General features: G+C 33.3%; 1 protein-coding gene across 7 annotated transcripts in view; it reads left to right on the top strand.

Annotated features, from left to right (window-relative positions):
- Nucleotides 1-3,716: 3,716 nt before the first annotated feature.
- The window catches only part of LOC148611901 (argininosuccinate synthase-like), a 23,199-nt gene continuing 16,383 nt past the window's right edge, over nucleotides 3,717-10,532 (top strand). For 2 of the 7 annotated variants that reach the window (XR_015924277.1, XR_015924278.1), the window contains exons 1-5: nucleotides 3,717-3,878; nucleotides 7,711-7,820; nucleotides 8,265-8,333; nucleotides 9,034-9,158; nucleotides 10,174-10,294. Coding sequence is in view for 1 of the 7 variants with exons in the window: in XM_088592893.1 (XP_088449019.1) it covers nucleotides 3,860-3,878; nucleotides 7,711-7,820; nucleotides 8,265-8,333; nucleotides 9,034-9,158; nucleotides 10,174-10,294 (444 nt within the window). In the remaining 6 variants the exon portion in view is untranslated. Of the gene's footprint in view, nucleotides 3,879-4,804; nucleotides 4,960-6,793; nucleotides 6,872-7,710; nucleotides 7,821-8,264; nucleotides 8,334-9,033; nucleotides 9,159-10,173; nucleotides 10,295-10,532 lie in introns of those variants that run through there. The other 5 variants (XR_015924281.1, XR_015924282.1, XR_015924279.1 and 2 more) reach the window with 5 other exon arrangements.

The following is a 10,532-nucleotide window of genomic DNA, read 5'->3' as shown; positions in this document are numbered from 1 at the left end:
TAGCAACAGGTGACTATCCCCTTCATTTTCCAGCGGCGACATATAATATTGGTTTCCAAGCAGAAATCAGAATTTGATTTGCGTAGGCGCGAGGATGGCAATTAATTTTTTATTAATGGGTATACTGTATGAAAATGACTTATTTGCCCGCTAATAGCACCCCTTTTTTCAATATACAGCACTGGGGAGCACTTCCAGGTGAGAGTATGCCACCGGGAAAAATCATGTTGGTCATTGGATTGATACGCAAAATATGAGATGGAAATCCAAGTCTTCCTCTTTTTTAGGTTCATGTATATACAGTAATTATTCTCTTGGAATTTTCTATTTGCTTACAACAATAATTTTGCTGCGCTCATAGGAAATCCCATGTAAGAAAATGGTGGGTCAGCATGTATCGCACTTAGGGCTGCGCACGAATACAAGTATGTATTCGCTATTTTCAAGATTTTTTATGATAGATAACTTTACTAATTGTACCCTAAAACTCACATGTCCTTTTTACATGTAATAATATTTTCAGTGCTTGAGAAGGAAATTTCTTGAATGGGCAATCACCAACATTTCCAAGAAAAAACTCGAAATTCAAAAGGGTCATTTTCAGTCAAAAAGAGCAATTTGGCCACGGACTACCAAATCCTGTATATACTTTTCATAGATGTACTATATTGATCGGTTTAAGATTGAACTCAATTGAGCATTCTCCGTCAAAACAATTGATTTTCTGTGTTTCTTTTTTTAATTTCAAGTATTATGTTATAACCCGATACACTGTTGTTGTGGAGTTCATAAATGGTAAGTGAATTGAAAATGCTTCGCGTATCGATGACAAGATTTGTTCTTTTTAAAATATGATAAGAAATTTAGGTAAATCTACTTCTTCGATGTTGAAACAACTAAGCGAGGTAACACTAGGAGCTGCAAAACTTATTTCAGCTGATTAAGGATCAAACATAAATGGTGAACTGTCAACCTAACCTGTACGTTTTGGTCCATCCATGAAATACAAAAAGTTTGCATGGAAAAGTCTATAACCAGTATTCCAGAACCTTTTAGTATCTTCGGAGTATTTCATTTCGACTGTATTTCTTCTAGAAAAGAATCGGCACGTTTCGAAAAATAGAATGAATGATATATTCTCCACTTGCTCCTCTATTAAAATCTAAAAATGATTTGAAATCGTCCCCTTTCCCTGCAGTGTGTAATTTTTTCTAGTACTATCTTTTACTGCTTATTCTGATTACACTTTTTGTGCTAGACTTTTATCATAGAATAGAAGACACGCACGGTGATACTAAAGGTACATCTGTAAAGGCTGGTGATAAAAATCTTCTTCTCTTAGGCGTGGAGGAAGGGCTTAACATCAAATGTAGTTACTTGGGGAGATGGCTCGAAAAGTTTGCCTGAGATTTTCTGTATTTTCCTCTTTGGTTTATGAAGTCGTAGTTCTCTTTTTCTTTGTACCATTTCTGATCACAACATGTATTTAAATAGTTAATTACATGTAAACTAACGAATAATCTAGTAGATTGTAGTTATAATGCATTGATTTTATTCTAAAGTTGTTCGGGGGGAGGTGGGGGCTTAACTTTAAAATATGGTTGTACCAATGTATATCACAAACATACAAAAATAATACATGCAGTATTTTTCAATATAGACATAATATGAAATACATTTTTTCTTTGAAAAACTGAAAATTGCCCATTCAAGATTTTTTCCTTCTCAAGCACTGAAAATATTATTACATGTAAAAAGGACATGCGGGTTTTAGGGTTTTTACACCTGTTAAACGTCTTGGGAACGTTTTGCTATGTTGGGGACGTCTGATTTCTGCTTGAGACGGTTGGGGATAGTCACCTGTTGGCGAAGGATTTCAATGTTTTTATGGTCTATATACCATTCAAAATTAGTTCAAAGGAGTTTTAAGACATATGAGAGTTCCGCAACACAGTCCACTAAGAACATGTATAACAAATCATCTACATGTCACTGTAGTGCTCGGAACACCAACTGACCCTTTTTGCTTCGCTTGAAATTGCCGCCCGCTAACCAACACACTGCCACCCCGAATGTACACGGTAGGGACGGTAATAAAAAATAAATGATACAGAAATAGAAATAGACCAATTCAATATCCTGATGGTATGTGGTTTTTAATAACTTCCTTGGTTTTTCTTCCAAAAATTTGCGTCATTAATGCCATATATGCTATATTTGAGCGCATATCAATATCCAAATAAAAAGAGGAGGGTTGCAAGGTCAGAAGAAATTCGGAATATGGGGACAGCTACGTACAAGTAGTGGCATTTATTTCTTAAACAACAAATGTGTAGTACACTACTACATGTACATGTATCTTCAAGCTCCTGAAAGTCTATTTCTAATTTCTAGTACGAAAAAGAAGCCATTAACAGACATTTTGTCACTATTACTGGTAACAATACTTTCGCTGAATGATTAAACTCATTAAAATTGTACCTTTCATTGTATTACCCTCAATTAGCGTTTGCAGTAATAACTTCAATATCAAGTCCTTCGAGGGTCTCTGTTTATGAGCAATAAATATCGGAACTAAATAAAGAACTGTTCTCTGTAAATATCGTCTGTTGTGGAAGTAATTGAGACCTTTATAGATTTCTTTCCGTATTTGTTTTCATTTTATTGTAGTTACAACGCGGGCGATTCCCAATACTCTCAAATATTTGACAAGCTATAAATACTCCTATCTAATATCTATACATCAAACTCGGCAATATGTTGGAATATATAGAATACTTTGACTGTACCATTAATTCATCAAGAGTAATAAGTCCCCATGCAGTCGATCCAAAAGGTACTAACAACTCGAAAAAGACATGTAAATGAAGAAAATGTGATGACTCAGCAATCAAGTGGTTTATATATAAATGTTTATAGTTAAGTGTTACTCCCAGAATAACATGCAGATATTTCAAACAATTTCATACGATGGAAATTTTCTTCATGTACATGTACTTTAGGGCAACTCGAGAAGAAGAAAGGTCCCAACAAAAACAAAAAAAAGAAGAAACGAAATAGACATGAAAAATAAGGAAAAATCAACAGCACACAAACAAAATACAAAATACAATAATACAAAACAAAAAAAGAGTAAAAACAACCTAGTATAAGAACCCAGAGTCAACCAAAAATTAATGACCGTTTTTGCCTACAACAACGTATGTCCCCCTCTGTTCCAAAGTGGATCATAAATTCCAGTTTACGTAGAAACAACCACACATCATGTCTCAACTACCTAGTTTCATAGATTTACATGTACGGTGATATATTATAGATGCGAACAGACAAACAGGCGTACTGACAGGCCAAAAACATGTCCCCCACCGAAATGGGTTGGAGACATATTTAGGGGCATAAGACACGTATGTCGGTTTGGTAGGTAAGAATTTGATGTTCTCCTTACTCCAGGTGGTAGAAAAGCTAGCATTCTTAGTATTCGTCTTCTCACTACATGTACATTGACCTATTTATAACAAAATCTATCTATGATTTCATTGATTTATAAATACATGTATGTTCCAATAGTACACCTAGTAGTCGTTATTAGCTATCAATTGTTGTCATTAATGTTTCACATTTATCAATTTTGTTCAAACTGAAATCCCCTAACGGCACGACTATACTGAACGACAAATCACATCGGTTATTAATTTTATGTCTACTCATTCCGCAGTGAAATCCTCCATGACCGTTTATATATGGTAATGTACTATATTAGGCTATCTGGCGCTCCCAAAGAAAGTTCGTCTGACGCTTGAAGTTATGATTTTAAAAGCTTATATCCTGACTTTAGTGAGAGTAAAAGAGTATCTATCGTATGGAACTAAACCATAGAGGTAAAGTAATATTTATACTATTTTTGTCTTTTGACATTCCTTTTATACATGTAAGTGGACCAGGGTGCGTTACTAGAAAGGTTAAAACTTACCTAAATTTTGAGATCATTCTGAATTTTTTGTGACATCATTTAAGTAAGAAATCGATTGGAGTTACAATGAGAAAAAATCTTATACTTCAGTACATTATTTTTGGTGTGTGTGGGGGGTGGGGGGTGGGGGGGGGGGTCGTGGCGCCTAGGCCTGTACTTTGACTTGAGTTTCTTGGTTCAGGGTGAAATTTGAGATTTTTTAGGACTGTGGTAAGCATTACCGTTATAATAAGGGTATGAGAGAGCACAGTTACAATGTAACAAATACTCAAATTATTTTTCTAGAATAAATGCTTCATTTTCTACATTGTCTGGTATTGTGTTTAATGATAATAAGTATTGAGATGATATGCATCCGGTCTACGCACGCGCATGTTTTGGTGTTTCAATTTCTAAGTTGAACCGGAATTGGGAACAAAGCGGAAACCCCTCCGTCAAGACAAACATGTTTCTAATCTCAATTTCTACATTTGTACTACCTTAGGGCTGAATCCAAGCGCAAAAAGGGGGTGGGTGGGTGCAGGCCGAGGTTCCTTAGAATATCCGGGGGGATGCCAGGGCATTTTTTGCTATTTAGATCAATTTTACAAATGAAAATGACACATTTTCCAACAAAAAGTAGGGGCTAAAACCCTGCACCCCTCTCTGGATCCGTCACTACCTTTCGGTGAACAAAATATTCTTACAGGTGTTACTGATAAGTAGATGGATAATAGATTCCAATTAGACATTTCTGTGATAAAAAACAAATTTAGAAATCAATAGTTCTATTTAACGAGCTATAAAAATACCTTTTGAAATAGACCACCCCTATTCGAGGTGACATAAATAGACTATTCCCTAATCATACCAGTGCATATTAGTGTACCGTTGATAGAAACCCCGCGACAGGTGGCCTCTCTATTCACATTGCTGTCTAAATATAGACATTTAAAGCTGCCTCCATTACTTTGGTATTAAATCTTAGTAGGAGAAAATTACTCAGTAAGGTAAGAAGATAGTAATTTGTTTAAGTTATCCGAGATACTTTTGATATCTGCATGACAACTGATGACTTTGTCGCTCAAATTCAAGTGACATGCACTAATTTATGCATGGTCATCTAAAAACAATATTAAAAAAACGCTCTTACACTGAAGCTAAATGTATCAGTAAATAAGTCGTGTGCTTATTTTTCCAGTCAGCCCGGAAAAATTTTTCTCTCTTTTTTGAGACCATCTTTGATTTACTGTCTTATAATGACTTTTTATTACATTTTATAAATATATACTTACAATGTACACATTTGTAAAAAGTACTTTACATGTGTTGATTTATCGAGATTATACCAGATTTTGAGATTTTTTGCAGTAATATGCAAGCTTATTCTAAAAAATCAAGGTCTAAACGTTTGGAATAATTGACGACATTATTATTGATAATCTATTTTTTTCTAAAATAGAAATCAATACTCGACTTGTTGTTTTTACTAATTAGATTGCTACTCCATATAAAATGACATCTTTCATTGCCTTCTTATTATTCAACAAATGATTATTCTGCGTACTTTTTTTTAAAATTTTGTTCAGTTGTGCGATTTTTTCATCGTATGTCGTGTCTTAGGTGTATCACTACGTTGTCTTGTCTCCCAATAGTATCTTGGTATAGATACATATTTAGGCACGGGTTTATAGGGACGTGACAGGCGTACATAAATTTGGGGATTTTTTCCTTGCATGAAATTTTGGTATTTCACCAATTTTATCATATTTATTTTTTCAATCTCTCTTCGCTAAAATTTAATTCTATTACCCCCTAACCTGAAATCCTGGATTCGCCCCTGTTTTCTATTTGTCACAATCTTTCTATAATAATACTATGGTACACATAGTATACAAAATTTATTAGACTTAAGGAGGTAGACCTAGGGTAAGGGAAATAACTCATGAAATCAGTGATATGTTTGTATTATATTCCTTTTCACCAAAGCCTCTCAAGCTTTCGTTTGAAGCAGAATAAAATGAATCCAAGTTAATTAGGCGCTTACATAAGATTGATTTAAAATGCTGAATACAAACGTTCCAATGATTTTTAAGAGTTGTGTCCCTTACCCTAGGTCTACCTCCTTAACAAAACTGCAAATTCATTTGTATTATTGATAAAAAAGAGAAATTTCCTGGTAGCCGCTTCTGTGCTAGAATATATAACTACTGTACTTTCCATGTGTTTCTTTCTACAATTTTTAATTGTATTATTATATGTTCTGTATATATATTGTTCCGTACCTGCTTTTTTGGCTTTGGAGAATAGTTGATTCAAACTAGGTCATTCACTTTACTTGATAAATATTAATAGGAAATGTCAAGTACCGTGAAATGACTTTTCTACATTTTTTCTCTTTTAAAGGAGAATTATACTTTTCTTTGTATAAACAAAACATTCGATAGCTCCATTAAAATGTTTATACACGATATGGTGAAAACTGTATATAATAATGTATATGAAGACACGCTTTTCTTTTTTTTCTGTTTGGGTACTATTTGACGACGCTAATATTTAGGACTTTAAAACTTTACGCATATCCGTGAAAGGCGAAAACACTCCTCTTCAATTTATAAGAGAAATACAATTATGTTATATATTGATCGATTTTGAATAGTAAATTATATAATGCTATCCTTATTACCCGGACACAATCATCCGTTTGTATTGGCCGCAATTAGTCTGACTGTGTTTACTTTTCGTCTGTCAGCTATTTGCAGTAAACTACGTAAACAATATTTTATCGGCTATGTTTTTATATTATTTTCAATGACAACCTTTCTTTCAATTTATGTCTTTTAGGCGAAAAAGTTCGACAACCACGCGAAAATGGTGTACGGACATATTTAAAAGTTACCGTAACAGTCTTATAAAAGTCAGGCAAGAGGCGATTCATGCATTTCAAAAACCTACTGAATTCTTTTTGATTTTGATTTCAGAAAGAGTTATAGTTAACATAAACAGTTTTATTTAGTCATTCTGATAGGTTGTTGCACTTTCGAGATAAAAAGATATATTAATTGTGCAAGAAATTAGCACTTTGCAAGGGTTGTTATCTTGCTTTGGTAGATTTTTGTGGGAGTTTAATGAATGATTTTCTCAAAATATAGAACTACATACAAAGATACAAAAAAACAAAACAAAACAAAACAAAACAAAAATAAAAAAAAAACAAAAAAAAAAAAAACAAAAAAAAAAAAAAAAAAACGACGACCGTTATGTAAAAATAACATATATAAGGCATCATTTGTTTGGTGGGTTTTTCGAAATCATGAATCACTTAATTCTACCATAGGCAGTGTCTGAAATTTATATGGTTTGGTACTTTTTACCTTTCGAGGCTACTGTATCCCACATTTTTATATTCAGCGCAAAAACTTAGTAACGTATGAATATTCTTTATAAACAACCCTCCTCTGCAATTAAAAGTCTATCAATGAGTTACTGCCTGCTATCTATACCTACAAAACCGAATACTGAAAAAAGGGACTTTTATTTGCTCAGTTCTACCCTAATTGTGCACAAAATGTTCCGACAAAAAAGAGGAGGTTTCCTAGCCTGAATCCGCCACTAACCTACATGTATGATGGTGAAATGAATATAGTATTAAAAGTCTGTATAAACTAGCAGTCATCCATTATATTTCAATATATTCATTCAATTAAACATGGTTTTAGCAAATAAAAATTCGCATGCTTCGGTATTTTTTAATCGTTTAGACATGGATACAGAAAAGAAACGAGTGGTTCTAGCCTACAGTGGTGGCCTTGATACGTCATGTATACTTGTCTGGTTGATAGAACAAGGGTTTGACGTCATATGTTTCTGCGTAAGTTGCAATTGAAATACGTCTTATTAGTCTTTATTTAAAATCAATTTTATATAGTTGTTGTAAGAAACATACGAAGCGTTATCGATTTAACACTTAAAATTTTGAAGTTCACAATACCAAATATATAGCTGGTATTGTGCAAGAAAAAAGGTCACTTTTAGTCTGGTTTAACTTGCAAAAAGTTCCGTTTTTCTTTTTATTATTTTTCCCAATAATATTTGCGTGTGTAGGAATAAAAGTCTTCATTGAGCTGTAGTCAAATGCCCGATGTTTAAACAATGACGGGTCAGTTTTGCTTGCTACAGTCCAATATGTAAACATTTCTGAGAAAATTAACAAAAAAGTTGACCGTGTTAACCGCTTCAAATTCAGCAAAATTTAGAAATCTGTACTTAATTTTATGACATGTTTTAAAGAGAACACTTGTTTTGATATTTTCAGGCAGATGTCGGACAGGATGAGGATTTTGAAGCTGCCAAAGAAAAGGCAAAAAAACTCGGGGCTCTTAAGGTATTGTGGATAACTCAGGGCTACTAAGGCATAATGTAGATAATTCCGGGCTCTTAAAGGCTAGAAACCACTAAAATAAAATGTACCAAAATGTTTTTCCTTTCCGAAACAGTTTTAATTTTTGAAATAAAATGAGAACTTTTTTCACAGCACTATGAGGAACAGGGAGTACTTTTGTAATTTTTGCGTAAGACTATTTTTCCGCACGTTCCAAATGCGCATTGGTTGAATTGGTCTGTAATTTAAAGTATTGCGAAAAAATTAAGGTTCTTAAAGTATTGCAGTTAGTCGTTGCGGGGTCGTAAGGTATTGTGGATAACGGGACCCTTAAGATTTCTGGGTAACTCGGGGCTTTCAAGGTATCGTGGATCATAGCAAATGCATGGTTAAAGAATTTCAAACATGTATATTGTCGGTATAATCTTACATAAAAGTTCTTTTTTTACAATTACAGATGAGATTAGTTCTTACTTCTCAGCCAAATTGTCTGAAGAACTGTTCTAAATCTGGCATAGAACTGTTCTTTTGACAGTTCTACGACAGTTTCATGAGAGGTTAGAACTAGATGTAGTCTCATCTGTACATGTACCATGCATCAGACATTTGCTGCTAGTAACTATTACACTGAAGACCTGTTTAAATATTATTGCTTTATGTCTTATGTGATTAGACACTTTGAAATATAATAATATTCTTTTAGATGATTGTTACTGACTCCAGTCGAGAATTCGTTACAGATTTTATTTGGCCCGGAATTCAGGCTAATGTTTTGTATGAAGACCGCTACATGTTGGGGACAGCACTAGCCAGACCATGTATTGCAAAGTTCGTGAGCTATAATATTTAAGTAGCACTCCACATAAGAATCATGCAAAATATGATTTATGGTTGGAAAGCCTACATATTTTTATTTTTGATATTTTGTTTAAAATGTCATAGTAAGCAGAAAACATGTGGTTTTTCATATAACCCATAGGAGATAAAAATCATATAATCTAAGAATGTACTGTATAATTCAATATAAAGGGAGACTACTCTGTTAATAACACTAAAATACCGTAGAAACCATTGCATTTTCAATGCGAATTTTCTCCTAAGAGCAGATAGATTGAAATGAATAATTATTTATTTCATCATATAGACCTTTAAAGTAACTTTACAACAGAAACATTGTGTAGCCATTTTTGGGGTGTATCACGTATTACAGAATTTGTATGATTCTAAGCTGGAGTACTTCTTAAAACCAATTATCAAACATCAAGTTATATATATATTTTTTTTTAAATTAAAGAGATAGACCTAAGGTAAGGGACATAACTCATTAAATCATCGATATGTTTGTATCGCATTCAGTTTCACTAAAGTCTTTCAAGCTTTCATTTGAAACAGAATGAAATCAGTCCAAGTTACTTTGATGCTTACATGAGATTGTTGTAAAATGGTGAATACAAACGTTCCAATGATTTTTAAGAGTTGTGTCCATTACCCCAGGTGTACCTCCGGTGTACCTCCTTAAGTTTTTGAGATGTTTTTGCACCACTATTTTGTTTTGTTGATACTTGTACACTTACGAAGAAATTTTAAACTTGTGACCTTCATGTAAGTTTCAGCTGTATACACAGATAACTACTGAGTCTTTTGATGAGCAAGAAGTTTCTATGTATAAATTGACTTGATGAACATTTGTTATAAACCATGACAGAATCTTGTATATTAATATCTATATTAGTTTCACATATGAGAAAACGCATATGTACTCAAAAAACATATTCTAAAGAATAGAACAAAATGTAATAATAATAATGATGTTTATGATAACATGAATAAAAACTGACTTCAGGGCCATGATTAAAGTAGCAAAAGACGAAGGAGCTCAGTACATTTCTCATGGAGCCACTGGAAAAGGAAATGACCAAATTAGATTTGAGCTGGCAGCATATGCTCTTCTACCATCCATACAGGTAAAAAGCCTCATCTCTTATTAATTCTCATTTAAGCAAGGCAGATTGTATCTTTGACTATATAGTACTCAAGAAATTGCTTGCAGAACCAATAAAACACAATTTTTGAAGAATATAAAAAGGTGTATTCAGAAATGCATGACTGTAACTATTATTCTTTATGGTAACATGCATCTTGGCGTGTCTAATTATTCTGAATGGTGGAACACATTAATCTGTTACAAGAATTGTCTTTCCA

The sequence above is a fragment of the Perna viridis genome, chromosome 7 (genome assembly GCF_037379345.1).
Source record: "Perna viridis isolate PV_CMFRI_1.1 ecotype Kerala chromosome 7, ASM3737934v1, whole genome shotgun sequence".
Taxonomy (NCBI): Eukaryota; Metazoa; Mollusca; class Bivalvia; order Mytilida; family Mytilidae; genus Perna; species Perna viridis.
The sequence above is the reverse complement of the archived record's forward strand: the minus strand, read 5'-3'. Positions and strand labels throughout refer to the sequence as shown.